This window comes from Pelobates fuscus, chromosome 2, assembly GCF_036172605.1.
Source record: "Pelobates fuscus isolate aPelFus1 chromosome 2, aPelFus1.pri, whole genome shotgun sequence".
Classification (NCBI taxonomy): Eukaryota; Metazoa; Chordata; class Amphibia; order Anura; family Pelobatidae; genus Pelobates; species Pelobates fuscus.
The window spans coordinates 2,744,741-2,767,939 of NC_086318.1; the positions used below are offsets into that span (position 1 = coordinate 2,744,741).

At 48.4% G+C, this 23,199-nt stretch overlaps 1 protein-coding gene across 1 annotated transcript in view; it reads right to left on the reverse strand.

Annotated features, from left to right (window-relative positions):
- IFT172 (intraflagellar transport 172) overlaps nucleotides 1-23,199 on the reverse strand; it is a 255,466-nt gene that overhangs the window by 100,829 nt on the left and 131,438 nt on the right. Inside the window, exons 16-19 of the mRNA XM_063441063.1 lie at nucleotides 22,266-22,386; nucleotides 17,592-17,736; nucleotides 2,361-2,450; nucleotides 1,288-1,385 (exon numbers count right to left, since the gene is read on the reverse strand). Coding sequence (XP_063297133.1) covers nucleotides 1,288-1,385; nucleotides 2,361-2,450; nucleotides 17,592-17,736; nucleotides 22,266-22,386 — 454 coding nt within the window. The remainder of the gene's footprint in view (nucleotides 1-1,287; nucleotides 1,386-2,360; nucleotides 2,451-17,591; nucleotides 17,737-22,265; nucleotides 22,387-23,199) is intronic.

The following is a 23,199-nucleotide window of genomic DNA, read 5'->3' on the forward strand; positions in this document are numbered from 1 at the left end:
TGTATAAGTAGGTTATTAAATGCAGTGTGTGTGTATATAAGTAGGGTATTAAATGCAGTGTGTGTATATAAGTAGGGTATTAAATGCAGAGTGTGTGTGTGTGTGTGTGTGTGTGTATAAGTAGGGTATTAAATGCAGTGTGTGTGTGTGTGTGTGTGTGTGTGTGTATAAGTAGGGTATTAAATGCAGTGTGTGTTTGTGTAGGTAGGGTATTAAATGCTGTGTGTGTGTATATATATATATATATATATATGAGTAGGGTATTACATGCTGTGTGTGTGTGTGTGTGTAAGTAGGGTATTAAATGCTGTGTGTGTGTGTATATATAAGTAGGGTATTAAATGCTGTGTGTGTGTGTGTGTATATATAAGTAGGGTATTAAATGCTGTGTGTATATAAGTAGGGTATTACATGCAGTGTGTGGGTGTGTGTATATAAGTAGGGTATTAAATGCAGTGTGTGGGTGTGTGTATATAAGTAGGGTATTAAATGCATTGTGTGGGTGTGTGTATATAAGTAGGGTATTAAATGCAGTGTGTGTATATAAGTAGGGTATTAAATGCTGTGTGTGTGTGTGTGTATATAAGTAGGGTATTAAATGGGGTGTGTGTGTGTGTGTATAAGTAGGGTATTAAATGGGGTGTGTGTGTATATAAGTAGGGTATTAAATGCTGTGTGTGTGTGTGTGTGTATATATATAAGTAGGGTATTAAATGGGGTGTGTGTGTGTGTGTAGGGGCTTTACTCTAAAATGTTAACAAAACATCCTTAAAGGGTTACTCTAACCACTATGACCACTTTAATGATATGAGGTGGTCATGGTGCCTGCTTTCTGTATGTGCTGCGAAATGCTGCATATACAGAGTTCAACCCCTCTGCTGCTGGAGACATTAGTCAGCCTAGAAGTCTTGTTCAAGGACGGCTAATGATATTCTCTGCATATTATTATATTATAACAGAAGGCTAAGATTATTGGCCGAGATCAATCAAATGACACTCCAGCCAACAAATGACGGGCAGGATCGACAACAGCAGCTCTGCAGAAGCCAGATGTGGCTTGGCTGCCATCCTGGATCTTTCAGCACCCGGTAGGACCAGGTAAGAAAGCAAACTGTTGTAAAACAATTTGCCCCATTTTTGGGGAAAGGTGCCATGGTAGTCCTCACATCATTCTACAGCAGGCTATAATGGTTATAGTGGCTGGAATTTAATCAATAAAATCTTACATTCCTTTTTCCGTGAACAAAATTATCAGGTATATACATCTACATATATTTCTGACAGTACCTTTCTGCCTCTTTAAATTTGCCCAGTTTGTCCAACTCCTTGGCCTGTGTGATATACAGTGCCGACACTTCATCCACCTCCATACACTTTAATGCCAGCTTGAATAGAAAAAGACAAATGTAATTCCCCGACATTACGACACACAGCTAGCACACCACCGACATTACGACACACAGCTAGCACTCCACCGACATTACGACATACAGCTAGCGTACCACAGACATTACTTCACACAACTACAGCACCCCCGACATTACTTCACACAACTACCGCACTCCCGACATTACTTCACACAACTACCGCACCCCCGACATTACTTCACACAACTACCGCACCCCCGACATTACTTCACACAACTACCGCACCCCCGACATTACTTCACACAACTACCGCACCCCCGACATTACTTCACACAACTACCGCACTCCCGACATTACTTCACACAACTACCGCACTCCCGACATTACTTCACACAACTACCGCACCCCCGACATTACTTCACACAACTACCGCACCCCCGACATTACTTCACACAACTACCGCACTCCCGACATTACTTCACACAACTACCGCACTCCCGACATTACTTCACACAACTACCGCACCCCCGACATTACTTCACACAACTACCGCACCCCCGACATTACTTCACACAACTACCGCACCCCTGACATTACTTCACACAACTACCGCACCCCCGACATTACTTCACACAACTACCGCACCCCCGACATTACTTCACACAACTACCGCACCCCCGACATTACTTCACACAACTACCGCACCCCCGACATTACTTCACACAACTACCGCACTCCCGACATTACTTCACACAACTACCGCACCCCCGACATTACTTCACACAACTACCGCACTCCCGACATTACTTCACACAACTACCGCACCCCCGACATTACTTCACACAACTACCGCACTCCCGACATTACTTCACACAACTACCGCACCCCCGACATTACTTCACACAACTACCGCACCCCCGACATTACTTCACACAACTACCGCACCCCCGATATTACTTCACACAACTGCCTATGTGTTCTATAAATACTAACTGTGTGTGCCTCCTCCCAGCGGCCCGCTTGCGTGTACATATCTACAGCATCTTTGGATCTTCCAGATTTTATAAACAGCTGCTCAGCCACCTGTAGGAAACCACAACATTTAATCTGAGGGGTCAGAGACACAGGACATGCAGCGAGCGGCCCAGGACGGTGCAGTCAGGGAAGTGGGATGGGTTATCCACTAAAGACCATATTTTGGCAGGATGGACAAAACACGTTGAAAACTACTGAATTTTGACATATTGTCATATAACTCATATTAAATACAAATACTGTCGTAATTCAGTCTGCCCAAGCAAATCTACAACATTTGCCCAGATTTGTATTTGTTGTCCGGATGTCCAGAGTTTGCAGTCTAATTGGCTCCTCATACAGCTGGATGGCTTTGTACCATTTGGACAGTAGTGAATTAGTCTGAGAGAGTCAGAAAGGGTCTGAAATTTTCCGGACACAAACAAGTTATCCAAGATACACAGTTTTTAATCAGGAATGCCGTTTCTTTCCTGATTAAAGTCTGCATATCTAAGCTTACGACTGCTATTGTGTCTGAGTAAGCCTACTGTTATACCATGCACAACAGAAAATAAAGAATTTAAATAAAAAATAAAAAAGTCTGCATATCTCTGCTAACTTGTGTGTGCCCAAACAGTGTACCTCTACCTGTACGGTTAAAGAAACCTAGACTCAGAGGGTACCTGTAGATAAGTCCATCTTTACTCTGAATTTCTAAAACCCAAATTAAATCACACTCTAAGCCCATCCTCCCAACCCTAAAACATAACCCTTATTTTAATCCAATCCCAATTCTAACTCACAACACTTACCCTAAGACAAACACTTCCTACAAACAAACCCTACAGTGGTACCCCAACCTTAAAACTAAACACCCCCTGTGACAAAACTATATACTTTATTCTCCCAGTTACTTTCCCTGCATTCGGTAGATGGATCTACCAAACACGACCACCCTCCTGGATCATTAATTTCAAATAAACCACAAACTTAAGTGCCTGACTGACTGCACGTGTAGCGGTCAATTTCGGGAGTTCCAAAATGAACAAAAAGACGAACGGTTCCCCTGGCTCATAGGTAGTGTTTGTTCACCTTCTTCGTGCAAACAATCCTACCAAACAGCGCTCTCCTGGCTTGTCGTGGAAAGAGGTTTGGAAAGAAGTTTGGCCGGTGTTCGCAAGGTTGAGTGCCCGACTTAGAGTTCCAGACACCCGACGACCAAGTCCTGCTGCCTGCTTTCGTGCAACAAGATGGCCTCCGTTTTCTCCAGCACGTGTTGTTTGGTTATACGAACGGTGGCCACACAGAGAGAGCACTTAAGTTTGTGGTTTATTTGAAGTTAATGAGCCGGTAGGTGGTCGGTGTTCGGTAAATCCATCTACCGAACGCAGGGAAAGTAACTGGGAGAATAAAGTATACCACTTCCATGGTGCGGCATACCCGCCTACACCCCGACGGGTTGGCTTTGGGATATCTGGGGGAATAAATTACGGTTCCAATTCTGTTTGCCTTGATAATCCATCAGCATTGCCGTTCTGTTTGCCTAGCCTGTACTGCATGGTAAAATTGTAGGGTTGAAGGGCCAGGCTCCAGCGCAGCAGATGGGGGTTATCCCTGAGCTTCCACTCAGTTTCAGACGCTTGTTATATGTATGTAGCTGCCCCCCTTTTTAAAATAGTTGTGGTTTATCACACCTTGTATCTACTTTTCTGTTATCCCTGGCAACCCTGTTCAGCCAGATGAGGGGATTGCAGTTTCTTTAATGCCCATACTAGAGTCAAACATATTTTTTCCACAGTGGCATAGTGGACTTCCCTGGGTAACAGTGTCTGGCTGAGGTATGCCCCCGAGTGCTCGATTGCGTTGGCCCCCCACTTGGCTTAATACGGCTCCCAGCCCAAACATGGAGGACTCTGTGAGAACAAGAAACATTTTAGTATGGGTTGCGGCGGCCAACACAGGGGCTTCGCACAGTGCTGACTTCAGGTTTTGAAAGGCGGCCTTGCACTCCGGGGACCACACTAGTCAGGTCAGTGAGGGGCTTGGCAAGGGCCAAACTTGCGGTAGTAGCCTGCGGTCCCTAGAAAGGCTAACACCTGCATCTTAGTACGAAGTTGTGGCCAGTTGGCCGCTGTTTGCCAGAACCTACCCTATGGCCAAGATACTGTACCTCGGCCATACCGACATGGTACTTGTCTGGCTTCAAGGTGAGCCTGCTGCTTGAATTCTCTCAAGTACCATAGATAGGTGTGTACAGTGATCCTCCCATGTGCGGCTGTAGATGGCTATGTCGTCTGAATACGCACATGCAAAGTCCTGAAATCCCTCCAAAGCCTGTCAGCCATCCGCTAAAAGGTCCCAGGGGCTCTGGGATGGCTCTATGACCCTATCTTTAACATGTTGTTAATCTCTTTCAGCATGTTCTCTATAGCTGTTTCAGGGATACGGTAAGGTTGTTGTTGTAGTGGAGTTTATCCCTTGGTCTCAACTCGGTGGACGGCAGCGGAGATGTACTGGTGAGAGGAGGAGAACATTTCCCAGTATCCCTGGAGAGGGGTTCAGTTTTCCCCTAGGCCAGTGATGGCGAACCTTTTTGATCCAGAGTGCCCAAACCGCAATACATGCCAACTTGTTTTTCCTTAAAGTCCCAACACGGCAATTGCGTGTGTGTGTGGGGGGGGGGTGCGTGTGTGTGTGGGGGGGGCGTGTGTGTGGGGGGGCGTGTGTGTGGGGGGGGTGTGTGTGGGGGGTGTGTGTGTGTGTGTGGGGGGGGTGCGTGTGTGGGGGTGTTGTATGTGTGTATGAGGGTTGCTGTGTGTGTGTGTATGAGGGGTGCTGTGTGTGTGTGTGTGTATGAGGGGTGCTGTGTGTGTGTGTATGAGGGGTGCTGTGTGTGTGTGTATGAGGGGTGCTGTGTGTGTGTGTGTGTGTGAGACGGGTGCTGTGGGGGGGTAGGGGTACTGCTGGGGGGGAGGGATACTGCTGGCGGGGTATGGGTACTTCTGTGGGGGGTAGGGATACTGTGTGTGGGGGGTAGGGGTGCTGTGGGGGGTAGGGGTACTGTGTGTGGGGGGAAGGGGTGCTGTGTGTGGGGGGAGGTAGGGGTACTGCGGATGGTGGTAGGGGTACTGCTGGGGGTGGTAGGGGTACTGCTGAGGGGGGTAGGGGTACTGCTGGGGGTAGGGGTACTTCTGGGGGTGGTAGGGGTACTGCTGGGGGTGGTAGGGGTACTGCTGGGGGTAGGGGTACTGCTGGGGTGGTAGGGGTACTGTTGTGGGGGAGTAGGAGTACTGCTGGGGGGGTAGGGGTACTGTTGTGGGGGAGTAGGAGTACTGCTGGGGGGGTAGGGGTACTTCTGGGGGTGGTAGGGGTACTGTTGTGGGGGAGTAGGAGTACTGCTGGGGTGGTAGGGGTACTTCTGGGGGTATGGGTGCTGCTGGGGGGGTGGGGTGGTGCTGCTGGGGGGGTAGGGTGCTGCTGGGGGGTGGGGTGGTGCTGTGGGGGGTAGGGTGCTGCGTGGGGGGTAGGGTGCTGCTGGGGAGATAGGGGTGGTGCTGGGGGGTAAGGGTACTTCTGTGGGGGGTAGGGGTGCTGTGGGGGGTGGGGTGGTGCTGGGGGGGTAGGGGTGGTGCTGGGGGGGGGGGGGTAGGGGTGGTGCTGGGGAGATAGGGGTGGTGCTGGGGAGATAGGGGTGGTGCTGGGGAGATAGGGGTGGTGCTGGGGGGGTAAGGGTACTTCTGGGGGGGTAGGGGTGCTGTGTGTCAGTATCCCCCCCCCTCCCTCCTTCTTACCTTTAATGAAGTGGGGGGGGGGACACAGCCATCCCTGGTGGTCCGGTGGTGGTACCGTCATCCCTGGTGGTCCGGTGGTGGTACCGTCATCCCTGGTGGTCCGGTGGTGGCAGGCAGTGCTTCCGTGTCGGGAGGCAGGGGGAGGGATCTGTGATGCTGATCCCCTGTCCTCCCGCGCGATGCTGTGTGGAGCGTTGCCATGGTAACGCTCGGCAACGCTCCACACAGCATCGCGCGTGAGGACAGTGGATCAGCATCACAGATCCCTCCCCTGCCTCCCGACACGGAAGCAGAGTAGGCGCCTGCCGTTTCGGGTAGGCAGGTGCCTACTCTGCAGTGATGGCGGACCTGTGGCCGCGTGCCCACAGAGAGGGCACGGCGTGCCACCTGTGGCACGCGTGCCATAGGTTCGCCATCACTGCCGTAGGCTGACCTGCTCTACGCTTCCCAAAGATAGGGAGAGCAAGTCAGGTAGGGGAATGCTCTCACTATCCTTGAAAGAGGGTGCGCATACTGCAGTCACGTCCTCTCGAAGTAGGGTTTTAGCATGTTCACATGAAAGGATCGTCGTATCCTCTCGTCTGAACATTTCCCTACAATGTAATTAGTGTCGCTGACACGCTCCACTACTCAGAAGGGTCCCTGCCAGGTCGGCATGAAGCTTGTCTTTTCATAGTCTGCTTTAGCGCTAACACCTTATGTCCTATTTCTAGGACCCTATCTTGGGCACTCCTATGCCACCACCTCTTCTGGCGCCGCTGAGCCGCCTGCAGATTTCCCTAACAGAGTCAGTGAGAGCCTGCAGACGATCCCTCAACTCCAGAACATAGGGTACAATAGGAATCCCTCCCTCTCCTGTGTCACCCTCCCAGTGCTCCCGTATGAGTTCCAGGGGTCCCTGTAGAGAGGGGGAGAACTCTGTGGACTCCTGGGGCACTTCGCGGTAGGCAAACAGGAGATGGGGAAGGAACCTTTTCCAGTGCCAACAGGAGGCTGCGAAAGTCTTAAGCATCTGTTTGGGGATGGTGCGTAGAGCTAAACAGGGTCTTTAGTCCGCTGCTCTGCCACAATTGCTGGGTCACAGTTGCTGTAAATTGGGTCCCCTGGTCAGACAAGATCTCCCGCGGGAAACCGACCCTAGTGAAAATTTTAACTAGAGCCTCTATATTAAAGAGGGCTACCGCCTCCGCATACTGAGTAGCATAATCTACCACAGTAAGAATGTATTTCTTGCCCGAGGTGCTGGGCTTACTGAGGGCGCCTTTCGAGTCCACCATTACTCGGTGGAAGGGTTCTACGATTATGGGCAAGGCATCACAGGTCATACAGTAATTCAGCAAATCCTGTGTGATTCCGGGCCAAAAGAAGGTCTGGGTTAACCAGTCCTTAGTCTTCCAGATATCCAGATGCCCTGCTAGGCAGGCAAGTAGCTCAGCCCGACAGTTCCAGCTGTCTTTTCGCCACTTGCGCTGCTCCATTCCCCGTCCCCCCTCTCACCCTGTATGACAACCCCTTCTCCCACTCAAACCTCTCCTACTCCATATCTCCTTGGGGGGACTCTGCTTCTTTCCTATAACCTTCTAGTGTGGGGTCTGCCCTCTGTTCCTGTTCAAAACCTTAGGGGGTAAACCAGAAAGGGGTGGGGTTCTCGGCCACAACTGGCCTTTTATGCTAGTCCCCATGCAATGGACACTCCCCCCTGGACAGGATGGTAGCCTGCAACATACTTAAAAAACCCAATGACATTGGCCACCAGGTCCAGGACACTCCGATACATAACAATGCAATCTCTCCCCTATGCCTGGGAGATAATCGAGTCAGATACTGTAATTACTCAATTATCTCCAGGCACAATTTTTTTTAAATCCCCAAAAGTACCTACAAGACCTGCGGGCTTGTAGTCATGTAGTCACTGGTAAGGTCTCCTCTGGGCGGGGAGCGTTGAAATGCGATGCCAGGCAGCCTGGGTCATTCCCCAACAATACTTCAGCGATTGGCTGCACTCTGTCAGGGTACCTGAAGCCTCTACCTCTGAGAGAGGTAGAGACTTAGAAGTTTATCCGTCCGGACGGCATGTCTCCCCGGCCCCTCGCGGTTCACTCGGTCTTGCTAACGCCGGCCGCGAGGGAGTCACTTCCTTTTATAGCAGGAGGACCGGAGGTCGACGTCATGACGCCAACCCGGAACGTCCTGTCACTCAAATCTCGGGAGACGAATCAGGACTCGCCGGAGGCGTGTCTTCTCTCTCTAACCAGGATACTTAACAGTGGCTCTCTCACTTACTCATTGCCCTGTCGTGGTTCTAGTCTGCCTAGTCACACAGTGCTTTGTTATTCCCTTGCCTTTTGGTTTTGACCCGGCTTTGGTATTTACTCTCCTGTCTTTCTGTTATCCTTGACCCGGCTTGTCTCTCGCTTACCTGTCTTCTCGTTCCCTCGACCTCGGCTTGTCTCTGACCATTCTATCGTAGTTCTACGTTAAGTCCGGCTATTCTAAGGACCGGTATACGTATCTGCTACTCTTTGTACTCTGCGTGTTGGATCCCTGACCCGATCCTGACATTACGACAGGGCCATGGATCCTGCAGGTACAAATTGTCAGCTTGGTTCTCCTGATCCTAGGTTTGACGCCATGGATCATAGGATGGATCAGATGGCTCTAGCACTACAGGCGCTGCTATCACGTCCTATTAATCCACCTGAGGAGATGCGTAATACGTCTGCTTCTTCTGTGGGTTCAGGGCTAGAGGTAGCTACTGTAGGTGTTTCTTCCCGAGTTACCCCACCTGTACGTTATGCTGGTTCTCCTGAGAGGTGTCGTGGGTTTTTGAACCAGATCAGTATCCATTTCGAGCTACAGCCCCGTTCCTACCCTACTGATAGGGCAAAAGTGGGATTTATTATTACCTTACTCATTGAGAAAGCTCTGAGATGGGCTAATCCGTTGTGGGAGAATGATAATCCATTAGTCTATAACTATAATGCCTTTGTAGCTGCTTTTAAAAGAACTTTTGATCCTCCTGGCAGGAGGGTCAATGCAGCCAGATTACTGTTGCACCTTAGACAAGACAACCAAACACTTGTGGATTACGCACTAGAGTTCAGGTCTTTGGCGGCAGAGGTAAAATGGAATGAACAGGCCTATATAGACGTATTTTTAAATGGATTATCCGATGTAATACTTGATGAGGTAGCGACAAGAGAGCTTCCCGAGAATCTGGAAGACTTAATTTCCTTTATCTCTCGTATTGACGAACGTCTAAGGGAGAGGCAGAATACTCGAGATAGAACCGGTAAATCTTCCTTTAGACTAGCACCATCATTTCAAATTTCTGAAACCAAGACTCCACAGGTTTCAGAACCTATGCAGTTAGGCCTTACTCGTCTGTCAGAGGAGGAGAGACAGTACAGGAGAAGGGAGGGACTGTGTATGTATTGTGGAGCCAGAGGTCATGTACGTTTGAGCTGTCCCAGTCGTCCGGGAAACGCTCGCACCTAAGTTTCTCTAGAGGACAGGCCTTGGGTGTTTCGATTTTGTCCTCTACTCATAACTACAAAGAACATAGACTCCTATTAACGGTCTCTTTAACTTGGGAGAAGGGAACTTTAGAGACTATGGCATTGATAGACTCCGGCGCTGCTGAGAGTTTTATCGACCAAGAGTTTCTCACCAAACACACTATCCCATCCCAGTTAAGGAAGACACCCTTGGCTGTTGAGGCCATTGATGGTAGACCTTTAGTTGAGCCTGTGATTTTCCGGGAGACCACACCTCTTAACTTAACTACTGGTATTCTACACAAGGAGGAAATATCCCTACTACTCATTTCATCTCCTTCTGTTCCCATAGTCCTGGGATACTCCTGGCTTAAGAGACATAACCCCGTTATAGATTGGAGATCAGGGGAAATAGTTTCGTGGGGTCAGGATTGTCAAGAGAATTGTTTAAAGAAAGTGTCACCTCTTTGTAGTGTCAACGCACTTAATAACGCTACCGATTCTACCAAAGTACAGATACCGTCCTTGTATCAAGATCTAAAGGCAGTATTTGACAAAGGAAAGGCTGATACCTTACCACCACATAGGCCTTTTGATTGCAAAATTAATTTACTTTCTGGCACTATGCCCCCCAGGGGTCATGTATACCCTTTGTCTACGAATGAAAACTTAGTTCTAGAGGAGTATATTCGTGAAAACCTAGACAAGGGGTTCATTAGAAGATCCTCCTCTCCTGCTGGGGCTGGATTTTTTTTTGTTAAAAAGAAGGATGGTTCTTTAAGACCCTGCATTGACTACCGAGGTCTTAACAAGATAACCATTAGAAATGTATATCCGATTCCCTTGATCACCGAGCTTTTTGATCGATTAAAAAGTTCTAAGATTTTCACTAAGTTAGACCTTAGAGGTGCTTATAATTTGGTGAGAATTCACGACGGAGACGAGTGGAAAACTGCATTCAATACTCGATATGGGCACTATGAGTATACTGTAATGCCTTTTGGTCTCTGCAATGCCCCGGCGGTATTTCAGGACCTTATTAATGAGGTTCTTAGGGAGTTTCAAGATGACTGTGTGATTGTATACCTTGATGATATACTTATACATTCCAGGGATATTGAAACTCACCACGGACAAGACAGAAGGGTTTTACGCAAACTTCTTCAGCATGGCTTATACTGCAAATTAGAGAAATGCAGCTTTGACCAATCCCAAACTACCTTTCTTGGTTATGTGATTTCTGGGGAGGGGTTTGAAATGGATCCGGAGAAGCTCCAATCCATATTAGATTGGCCTTTACCTAAGGGTCTCAAGGCTATCCAGAGATTTATTGGTTTCTCCAATTACTACAGACGTTTCATTAAGGGATACTCCTCTATCATTGCTCCCATCACCAATATGACCAAACAAGGGGCTGATACTAAGAATTGGTCTACTGAAGCACTTCTGGCTTTTAAGACACTCAAGGAGCTGTTTGCTTCCGCACCAATTTTAGTTCACCCTGATACTACACTACCTTTCCTACTCGAAGTTGACGCTTCTGAGACAGGTATAGGTGCCGTTCTGTCCCAAAGGTTGGGTGTAGATAAACCATTACATCCTTGTGGATACTTTTCCAAAAAATTGTCGGGTACTGAAAGCAGATATGACATTGGTGACAGGGAACTACTAGCGGTTATAATGGCCTTAAAGGAGTGGAGACATTTATTGGAGGGTACTTTACATCCTGTTACTATTTTGACAGATCATAAAAACTTATCCTATATTGGAGAGGCTAAACGACTATCATCTAGACAGGCTCGTTGGTCCATATTCCTCACTCACTTCAACTACGTACTCACATATAGGCCAGGTTCTAAGAATTCTAAAGCCGATGCCTTGTCTCGCCAACATGAACCTGCTGCCGTATCTGAGCCGGTTTTGTCCTCTATAGTACCCAAGTGTAACATTATCGCTAACACTACTCTCAAAGTCCATTCTCCGCTGCTTGAGCAGATAAGGAGCTTGCAGCATCTGGCACCTAGACTGACTCCGCCTTCCAGACATTTCGTTCCTCCTGAACTCCAATTGGAGCTCTTACAGTGTCTTCACGAGAGTAAGGTGGCTGGTCATCCGGGTGTTCGCAAGACGTATTCTTTGATCTCCAAGGATTTCTGGTGGCCTTCGTTACGGAAGGATATTAAGGATTTTATCGGAGTTTGTGAGGTCTGTACTAAAACTAAACTACCGCATTCGCTTCCTTGTGGCCTTCTACAACCTCTGGAAATTCCTGACAAACCTTGGTCCTGTGTGGCAATGGACTTTATTGTGGATTTGCCTGTTTCTAAAAGGCACACTGTTATCCTCACCGTAGTCGATAGGTTTACCAAGATGGCACATTTCGTACCTTTGCCTAAACTCCCGACTTCTCCTGAATTGGCGGAGATCTTTGCTAAAGAGATTTTTCGCTTGCATGGGATTCCTTCGGAGATCGCTTCTGATAGAGGCTCCCAATTTGTTTCACGTTTTTGGAGATCATTCTGTTCTCAATTAGGCATCAAATTGAATTTTTCGTCCGCCTATCATCCTCAGTCTAACGGAGCTGCCGAACGAACCAACCAGAAGATTGAGCAATACTTACGTTGTTTTGTTTCCGAACACCAGGACGATTGGGTCGGTTTGATTCCTTGGGCGGAGTTTGCGCACAACAATCTCGTTTGTGACTCTACGCATTCAAGCCCCTTCTTCATGAACTATGGCTTTCATCCATCTATTCTTCCCTCGGTTTCTCCTTCCCAAGGAGTGCCGTCGGTTGATGTCCATGTGGCCAATTTGAGGAAGTTGTGGGATCAGACTCGACAGATTCTTCTACACAATTCTATGCTGGTTAAGAAACATGCTGACAAACGTAGAAGGGCGGCTCCGAATTTTGTTCCAGGCGATAGAGTTTGGTTGAGTACTAGGAATATTCGCCTTAAAGTTCCTTCCATGAAATTCGCTCCTCGTTATATTGGTCCCTACAGGATCTTGACTCGAATTAACCCAGTGGCGTATCGTCTAGCTCTCCCAGCTACTTTACGCATCCCGAACTCCTTTCACGTGTCATTACTGAAACCTCTAATCTGTAACAGATTCTCCTCCACAATCGCCCCTCCGCGCCCTGTTCAGGTGGAGGGTCAGGAGGAGTATGAGGTTAACTCCATTATTGATTCTCGTGTCTCCCGGGGGAGAGTACAATATTTGGTTGACTGGAAGGGTTATGGTCCTGAGGAAAGGAGTTGGGTACCACAAGAGGATGTTCATGCTCCTCGCCTTCGCAGGGCATTTCACTCCCGCTTTCCATCTCGCCCCGGCTCCTTCCGCCCGGTGGGCGTATCTGAGAGGGGGGGTACTGTCAGGGTACCTGAAGCCTCTACCTCTGAGAGAGGTAGAGACTTAGAAGTTTATCCGTCCGGACGGCATGTCTCCCCGGCCCCTCGCGGTTCACTCGGTCTTGCTAACGCCGGCCGCGAGGGAGTCACTTCCTTTTATAGCAGGAGGACCGGAGGTCGACGTCATGACGCCAACCCGGAACGTCCTGTCACTCAAATCTCGGGAGACGAATCAGGACTCGCCGGAGGCGTGTCTTCTCTCTCTAACCAGGATACTTAACAGTGGCTCTCTCACTTACTCATTGCCCTGTCGTGGTTCTAGTCTGCCTAGTCACACAGTGCTTTGTTATTCCCTTGCCTTTTGGTTTTGACCCGGCTTTGGTATTTACTCTCCTGTCTTTCTGTTATCCTTGACCCGGCTTGTCTCTCGCTTACCTGTCTTCTCGTTCCCTCGACCTCGGCTTGTCTCTGACCATTCTATCGTAGTTCTACGTTAAGTCCGGCCATTCTAAGGACCGGTATACGTATCTGCTACTCTTTGTACTCTGCGTGTTGGATCCCTGACCCGATCCTGACACACTCATGGTACAAGGGCACCGGGCATTCGAAGGGTGTTGATTGGGTGCTGGAGTGAAGGGAGCAGGTCTGGGTGGGGGTGGAGTGCTTTGCGCTGGGTAGGATGGCCTGAAGGGGGGTCCGTCCTCCACTTGATTCTACCTTCCTTCCATCGTGCTATTCATCTGCTAACCGGGCTGCCTCCTCCACGGTTCCAGGTTTACGATCTCTCACCCAGTCCCTGATCTCAGCTGGTGCCTGGTCAAAGAACTGCTCCAGCAGCAACAGTTGTAGCGCATCTTCCAAGGTTGTTGCTTTTCCTATTTTATCAGACCTATTGCTTTTCTTATTTTATCTTCTTTGTTGATGGTGATTGTTCACCTTTTAAATCAATAAACCACTGTTTTTTTATCCTCACTCATCTTGGAGTCCTGTGTACAACCGACCATCTTGAGGTGGAAAGTGGACTACCAGCCCCCCACTACATCGGGGGAGGCACCTTGTAAGCGCTTTATTCCACGCAATCTTGTGAGTGCATTCCTAAACAGCGCATTATTGCATGTGCTTACTGTATTACACTATATATATTTTTATGTTCCTCTCTAGATTTACTTAGCCGTATCCTGCATATCTGTTGTTGGCTTTCTATGTATTGTTCAGGTCGTCTGTTTGGGTTGCGATCTTGGGAGGCTGTATTTCTGGACTTTCAGCTAAGTAGTATCCATACTTGATATTCTACCATATTCACTGACACTGTGGTGATATATTGTATTTTCTTTTTTGTTGCTTGTCATCCCTGCATCCAGTTCTTGGCTACCCGGTGCATATGGAAAGCCCATTCTGCTTGTTCCCCTTTCTTAATCCCCAAAATTTCCTCCTGTAGGCTTCGGGTGTTACAGCGTACTGGGCCAGTGACATGTCTCTTACCCGCTAATAGTCGTGTATGTCTGAGTCGTGTACTGCCCGGTAGGCTTCCACTGCTCTGCCTGATTATTTGCTGCTCAGGATCACTGCCCAGCTCTCCTCATCCAGGTCTTTCAGAGCACATTGACTTTCAAAATTCTGTAAATAAGCATAAATTACCATTTCACCATCTGTAAAGTTTTTAAATGCAGCATATTTAACTTTCTTATGCTGTTCTCAATTACTAGATCCTGGTAGCTATGCTGTGTCTTGTTGCAGAATGCCTGTTCTGGCCTGCCGTGTCATCTGTGCTGCTATGACTTGCTCCATAATCTGGACAATCAGCTCCTGTGGGGGATTTGGTCCCAGTATACTGAGCCATCTCACATCTCTCTGGAACTCTGCCTCTTCCCTGCTTAATGCTGCTGCCTCGCTGGCTTGATCGGCCTCCAACAGTTCCACTATGATCGTTACTCTCCTTTTATTACTTGCCGAACAACCTCGAGCTTCCAGCAGATCTTGCAGCATACTTTGCTTAAGGCATTTGTACTGTTGGGCCATTCACTGCTTTCCTGTGTTCGGGAGGTCCATTCGAATCCCGTTGCTTGCCACCAATTGTAACGAATGCCTTGTATTTAGTATACCCTGTCCGTTCGTATACTCCCGAAATGCTAGGGACTTAGTGATTATAGCCCGTTCGCATAGTACGTTGATTCGTACGTGCCCGAAATCCAAGTTGTTCATGAGAACAAATCCAGCAGTTCATCGTTTGCATACCCAAACATCAGTCGAGACTCGAAGGGTACAACAGGAATGTTTTATTATGGCACGATGGCCCACTTTTATACACAGACCCCTAGCATGGGGTCTCTGTGTCTGGGAGATAATGTAGTGTACTTTGCTTAAACTAATTATCTCCCAGGCACTAGCGTTACAAATCATAAAACATAAAATATTAAAAATACACAATAAACCCCCACAAATATTATATCCCCAGTGTGACCGACCGCCTGGCACCCCGACCGGGTGCCTCTGCCAATCGCTGCTTCCTAGTACCTCCGAGTACTTCCAGCATTCCACCGGACACCATCAGCACCGCCGTAGCTTGGCTGGGGTCTTGCTGCCCCTCTCCACCCTGGACCAACACCTCCAAGAGCAATCCAAAAGAACAATCCCAAGAGCAGGGATTATAGCTGGTATAGCTTTTCCCTACAAGCACTAGACGAGGCTCTGTGTTGAGGGTAAACTGGAACTGATTTATTGGTAGCCACAACTGGCCTTTTATGCTAGTCCCCATGCAATGGGCACTCCCCCCTGGACTGGATGGTAGCCTGCAACATACTTACAAAACCCAATGACATTGGCCACCAGGTCCAGGACACTCCGATACATAACAATGCAATCTCTCCCCTATGCCTGGGAGATAATCGAGTCAGATACTGTAATTACTCAATTATCTCCAGGCACACATTTTTTTATTTTTTTTAAAACCCCAAAAGTACCTCCAAAAACCATAGTAACCCCATATCCCATGATAGCCCTGACCTGAGCAAACAACATATCTATAAAATCACTCAGATCGGTTCAGGGGTTCGGGATTTCCAAGGAGGTCTTAGTTTGACTGACCGCACAAGAATTACTGTCCAAAAAGAGTTCCATGAAATCAGGCTGTGCGGTCAGTCTATTTCGTGGATACGAAATAAAGTATAAAATACCGAACTTTGCAGTTCGTGGGTACAGTCAGTTTAAGTCTCTCGTTCGGGAGCTTGCTCCCACTGAACGCCGTTCAATTCCCATACTTATAGCCGAACATTAATGGAAGGTATGTCTTTAGCGGTGTTCACGCCGTCGAGAGTCTGATTTGAGTTCCATGCACTCGACGACCAAACACCGCTCTGTGTGTTCACGGCTAAAGATGGCCGCCGCCACATGTTCATATGTCGAACGGCGACCGCCCACTCGATCAACAATTAAGTTGCGGTTACATGTGTATAAAAGAGGTTAATAGGCTGCACACTCCACTTGCGGGTGTTCGTTAGTTTGTACGGTATACGAACACAAACCCCTAATCCATTCGGTAAATTCCGTATACCAAACCATATAAGTCATAAAGGCCATAGTTTATCACAGGGGCCATAAGTACAGGGCAGGAGGCTGGCAAACAGGCCCCTCCAAGAACCAGTGGCAAGGTTACTTTCGACACACCTGGATAGCCTGGATCCAAGTTGTCCAAATAGCGCTCAGATCCCACGAACACAGCTGAATCACCACCGGTGTAAAGTTTTGACCGACCACACACGTTGCGCCTGCCCAAATTAGTTCCATAGAATCAGTGGTAGAGGTCGGTCAATTTCAGGAGTTCCAAAATGAACAAAAAGACGAACGTTTCCCCTCGCTCATAGGTAGCGATTGTTAGCCTTGTTCGTGCAAACAATCCTACCGAAAAGCGCTCTCCTGGATTGTCGTGGAAAGAAGCAGGCGTTTGTGTGAAATGGCCAGTGTTCGCGAGGTCGAACGCTCAACTTAGAGTTCCAGACACTCGACGACCAAGTCCCGCTGCCTGCTTTCATGCAACCAGATTGCCGCCGTTTTCTCCAGCACGTGTTGTTCGGTTATACGGCGGCCACACAGAGAGAGCACTTAAGTTTGTGGTTTATTTGAAGTTAATGAACCAGGGTGGTGGTCGGTGTTTGGTAGATCCATCTACCGAATGCAGAGACAGTAACGGGGAGAATAAAGTATATAGTTTTGTCTCAGAGGGGTGTTTCGTTTTAAGGTTGGGGTACCATTGTAGGGTATATGTTTTTAGGAAGTGTTTGTCATAGGGTAAGTGTTGGGAGTTAGAAGTGGGATTGGATTAAAATAAGGGTTATATTTTAGGGTTGGGCGGATAGGCTTAGAGTGTGATTTAATTTGGGTTTTAGAAATTTAGAGTAAAGATGGACTTATCCATGGGGGTGGTCGGTGTTCAGAGGATCCATCTACCGAACTCAGGAAAGTAACTGGGAGAATAAAGTATATCGTTTTGTCACCCCCCCCCCCCCTCTTACCTTGTGTTTTTTCATTTGCTCTGTGTATTTTAGTAAACATCATAGTGCTGGTCTTTTTTCTCACCTCATATTCCTGCACGGAGACATAGTGCTGAGCGATCTTCAGGTAATAACCGCTGGCAGTCTTTGGCTCCTGAAGCTCCAGGATGTGAATGGCTTTCTTCCACTGTCTGGCAGCCAGAGCTGCATCGATGGCCTTCAACGTACAGCTGGAAAAACAAGAGGCTGACCATTCCAGAAACACATGCACAACACGGAAAACTGCAGTCTTTACCTTCCCCTACTATTATCATATTTATTTATAAAAATATTTTACCAGGAAAGATACATTGAGATTTCTCTCGTTTTCAAGTATAGATATAGACCACAGAGCCAGCACAGAGGGACCCAGTGTTCCTCTATCATCCCTACAACTTACAAACAAAACCTGGATGCAACCCTGTTTCCTCTCTACGTTCCCCACCATATCTACATACAGAGCTAGTAGCTACCCCAGGGCAGGGCTCCAAACATGGAGTTTAAGCTGCAGAATTCAGATTTCTGTGGGCAGAGTACTGCTAAGTTAATCATGGCCCTTGCTAGACCAGTCCTGAATGAGTATGTGCATGCGCTGGTGGCCTGCAATCTCAAAGCTAGACCAGCACTAGAACACGGGTATGACAATCTGACCCACCTGGCCACCAGGGAGTGGGAGCTAAAACCTCTGTAGGACCTCTGAATCAAGGCTTTCTTATGGGATTTTAGAGGACGTTGGATGTTCTCATGCATAGCATGAGGATGTCCAGTGTCAGTTAGGCGACCAAAAAGTCACCTAACGACCCAGAAGTGCTCTAGTGGCTGTCTAGTACAGGGGTGGGAAAAGACAATAACTAACAAGAAGTATGTTATGGGGAATCATACAAGCACTCATAATAACACTATACGATGTTGTTACATGGATTGGATTGAGTGTGTCACCATAAGTTAAATGTAATGTAGTTAGGAGCTAGTCATAAGTGAAAATAAAATATGGTGTGCTAGTTCCATTGGGAATTGCGTGTCCTGTCTTGTTTGTTCAAGGATCCTTGGCTGGCTGCTCTGGTCCCCGATTCCCAGGATGAATAAGGATAAGTGTAAATACAAGAACAAGGGGAGAATTGGAGGCAGAGACTGTTTAAAACCTCACGAGTCTGCTCTATAAAGATAAGGGAGCAACCCATAATTTAAAAATAACCTTTAATAAGTATAATAAAATCCCAACATGAGTGAGTAAGAAGAGTACTTATAAATCCCAAATAATCTAACTAATGTTTATAAAATAACCAAAAGTGTGAATATTGCTGAAAAGATGGGGGGGGGGGGGGGGGGATAGAAAATAAATACGACCTGGTAACAAAGTAGCAGGTAACGGATACACGTAGGGAGCTAGGGGTATGGATAGAGGGAGGACTGAAAGATAGTCCAAAAGCTATACCCTAGCGTGCCTTCGAAGGCACCCCTTAAAAAAGTCTGAACCTCCAAACCTCCCAGACTCCCCAAATAGTATATCATGACAAAAAGAAAACCCCTATCCCGCTAACCACCAGCAACAAAAAGAATAATAATTAAATAAAAAAGGAAAATAAATAGAATTTAGAATGAATCTAAATAAAGCTCCCATACTAAAATCACAGCGTGGTGGCTTGTATGGAAACTGTCGTGGAAAATAGCTGCAGCATCATCCCTAATCTTAATGCCAACCACTGCTAAATCAGTCCCAACGTGCGTTTCGCCAAATAAAGGCTCTTCCAGGGGCTCTTCCGGGAGGTGCTGATGGAGCTTGCAGGTATATTTGATGTCACACCCCACAACTCCAGCAGCTCCCATCTTTGAAACCGATATATCACATGTGCAGTGTGTCAGGAAACAACCACACAGAAATCTTGCAGATTTGAGCAGAAATAAAAGCCATTTGATTGTACTTTGCTGCTTTAGGTGACCCTAATCCCAATATATCATCCCCACTATTTACATACAGACCCTGTACCCATCGCAGGGGCCCCCAGTCCCAATATACCATCCCCACTATTTACATACAGACCTAGGGGCCCCCAGTCCCAATATACCATCCCCACTATTTACATACAGACCCTGTACCCATCGCAGGGGACCCCAATCTCAATATACCATCCCGACTATTTACACACAGACCTAGGGGCCCCCAGTCCCAATATACCATCCCCACTATTTACATACAGACCCTGTACCCATCGCAGGGGCCCCCAGTCCCAATATACCATCCCCACTATTTACATACAGACCCTGTACCCATCGCAGGGGACCCCAATCTCAATATACCATCCCCACTATTTACACACAGACCTAGGGGCCCCCAGTCCCAATATACCATCCCCACTATTTACATACAGACCCTGTACCCATCGCAGGGGACCCCAATCCCAATATACCATCCTGACTATTTACACACAGACCTAGGGGCCCCCAGTCCCAATATACCATCCCCACTATTTACAAACATGGCTTGAACCTACCTAAAACATTGGTCTTGTACTCAGAGTGACGGACCCTCTGTCAATCAATGCTCCCAGTGCTTACCAAGGACCATCAGCACCGCACCAGACACCATAAGCACAGCTTGGTTGGGGTCTCGCCATCCTCCACCCACCCTGAACCCAAGACCAGGATCCAGCTCCCAGTGGGTAGGCCTCTCCTAGTCGAGAGAGCGTAGCAGGAACAAGCTCTTAAAAGAGCTTAGTGATTATAGCCCAGGTTAGTATACAGAGTATAGCAATCCCCCAGTGTAGATGCAGCCTTTTCCCCCAAACATGAGACGAGGCTCTATGTTGAGGGTAAAACAGGAACTCAGCAGATCTGAGGATTTATTGTCTTTTATACAGTTTTCCCCACAAGGTTACCACCCACATGGACCTTGTGGAGCACAGGACACAAAGTCACAAAAGCCAATCAAAACAGAGTCTTACATGCAGACACTTCCCTACAGTGTACACAATCCCTCCCCTCTGCCTGTGATACAATTAACAAAGACTAACTCAATCAACTCTAAACAGAAAAAAAACATACATTTTTACAAACCCCCAAAAGTACACCAAAATACAACACATCCCCTGATAGCCCCGATCTGGGTGAACAACATATCCAAAAATCACCCAGATCGGTTCAGGAATTTCCTGGAAGTCTTATGTGGCGAAACCAGCTTCGCCACTGTGAACTGGAGAGGCCTGGCTGCTAGCCTCCTGCCCGCTGACTATGGCCCCTGGACATATTGCACTTTAAAGACTATATTTGGGCATGTACTAATTTATATTGCTGCTACTGGCCCTTTAAAATCAGCAATGGACATTTTGGGACTACTGTCCCTTTAAGACTGTGAAGCATATCCTATTGTACTGCCTGTATATTGTATATGTATTTATGTATGCAGTTAACCTGGGTTATATATATATGCAGCCTTCATCTGATTGTTCGGTAGAATCACTCCATTCATTGTATTGAGGAAACTACCGAACAACCAGACCACCCAGGAATAAGTGTGCCTCCAATTACCGTTTGCAACAATGTTGCAAACAGGTAATTGGCAATCATGTAATGTATCCTTTGTCCTCTGGGTGGCCGCCATTCAGGAAACAACCACGTGGCGGCGGCCATCTTAAACTACCGAACAGCGGTGTTTTGCCGTCGAGTGTCTGGAACTAAAATCGGACACTTGACTAGGCAAACACCGCTGAGACCTCCATACTTCCAGAAATTCGTATGGAAACTACCGAATGACCCGCCGTTCGGTAGAAAGAACCCCACAAACAAGGGAATTCATTCAAACCCTCTCCAGGCTCTATAACACAGGCAATTCGCCTGTTTTCATTCCCTTGTTTGTGACCGACCGCAGGGCCAAAATGCATGGAACTGTTTTCGGATACTTTACCCATGCGGTCGGTCAAATCTTTGGAACCCCATATCTCACGAACCATTCATCCGAATGACCTGATTCTTGGATATGTTGTCCCCCTGAATAAGGGCTATCAGGGGATACCTGTTTTGGAGGTGTAGCATATGTATTTGGGGTACATCCAGGAATTGGGGAAAAAGGTGTACGGTATAATTATGTTAAGTGCTAATCTAAGGGGAGGAAATGTGTGGGAGGTACATCCATGTGATTGGTTAAATTCATCCTCCCCCTGGGAGTGTCCTGTATGTACTTGGTTGTAATAAAAGCCAGACTGGGTGTCCCAGTCCAGAGTTCTTGCTTAACCCTCAAAGCGATGTGTCGTCTCGGTCTTTGGGGGAATGGGATTGTATGCTGACTGCCAAGAGTGTAAGCCGATGTCTGCTTTTCTTGTTCAGCTGTTCCAGTGTTCGTGTGGTTCCAGTCGGGAGGATGGTGTTTGCAGTAGCTGCCTGTGCATCTGGAAAGGGGATTATCGCCTAAACTGGGTTTTATCCTCTTGTAAGTGAAACGGTCCATTACATCTTATTTTTGCCCCACTGTGCACATGGTCCCATGCCCAAAACAGTTCCATACACTCAACGACAAAACACTGCTGGACAATTTAAGATGGCTGCCGCCACATGTTTGAAAGGGGCATTGTGCCAAGTCCCAATATGCACAAATAGTGTTTTTAAAAGGCAATACACCCCAGGGGCCATAGTCACAGAGCAAGAGGCTGGCAAGCAGGCCTCTCCAAAACCCAGTGGCGAGGTTACTTTCTCCACACTCAGAAACCTGCCCCTCTTACTTACTCACCCAGCCTCAATATAATGGTTAATGGCTGCATCGTGCTGTTTCTGCTGCACCAGATAATCTCCCCATGTCTCCTCTAACTTCACCACCTCTGCTGGGAAGGCCACACGTGCCAAGTCGACAGCTGGTGAAGAATGGGAAGACATGTTCAGGTAACTGTACTATTTAATGATGGCAGACGCGTTGTACTGGGTTAGAAGATATTGAACTTGGAAGCTCTGATACAAAGAAACAAGAAGCATTATAGAGAGGGGGAGAATAGAAGGTTAGTCCTTCCGTATTGAAGGGACACTAGGAGCAGCGGCGCAGCGAGGGGACGCTAGGAGCAGTGGCGCAGCGGCGCAGCGAGGGGACGCGTGGAGCGGCAGCGCAGCGAAGGGACGCGTGGAGCGGCAGCGCAGCGAAGGGACGCGTGGAGCGGCAGCGTAGCGAAGGGACGCGGGGAGCGGCAGCGCAGCGAGGGGACGCGGGGAGCGACAGCGCAGCGAGGGGACGCGGGGAGCGACAGCGCAGCGAGGGGACGCGGGGAGCGGCAGCGCAGCGAGGGGACGCGGGGAGCGGCAGCGCAGCAAGGGGACGCGGGGAGCGGCAGCGCAGCGAGGGGACGCGGGGAGCGGCAGCGCAGCAAGGGGACGCGGGGAGCGGCAGCGCAGCGCGGGGAGTGGCAGCGCAGCGCGGGGACGCGGGGAGTGGCAGCACAGCGAGGGGACGCGGGGAGCGGCAGCGCAGCGAGGGGAGGGGACTGGTGGAGCGGCAGCGCAGCGAGGGGACTGGTGGAGTGGCAGCGCAGCGAGGGGACGCGTGGAGCGGCAGCGCAGCGAGGGGACGCATGGAGCGGCAGCGCAGCGAGGGGACGCGTGGAGCGGCAGCGCAGCGAGGGGACGCGTGGAGCGGCAGCGAGGGGACGCGTGGAGCGAGGGGGAAGGGATAAGCAGTA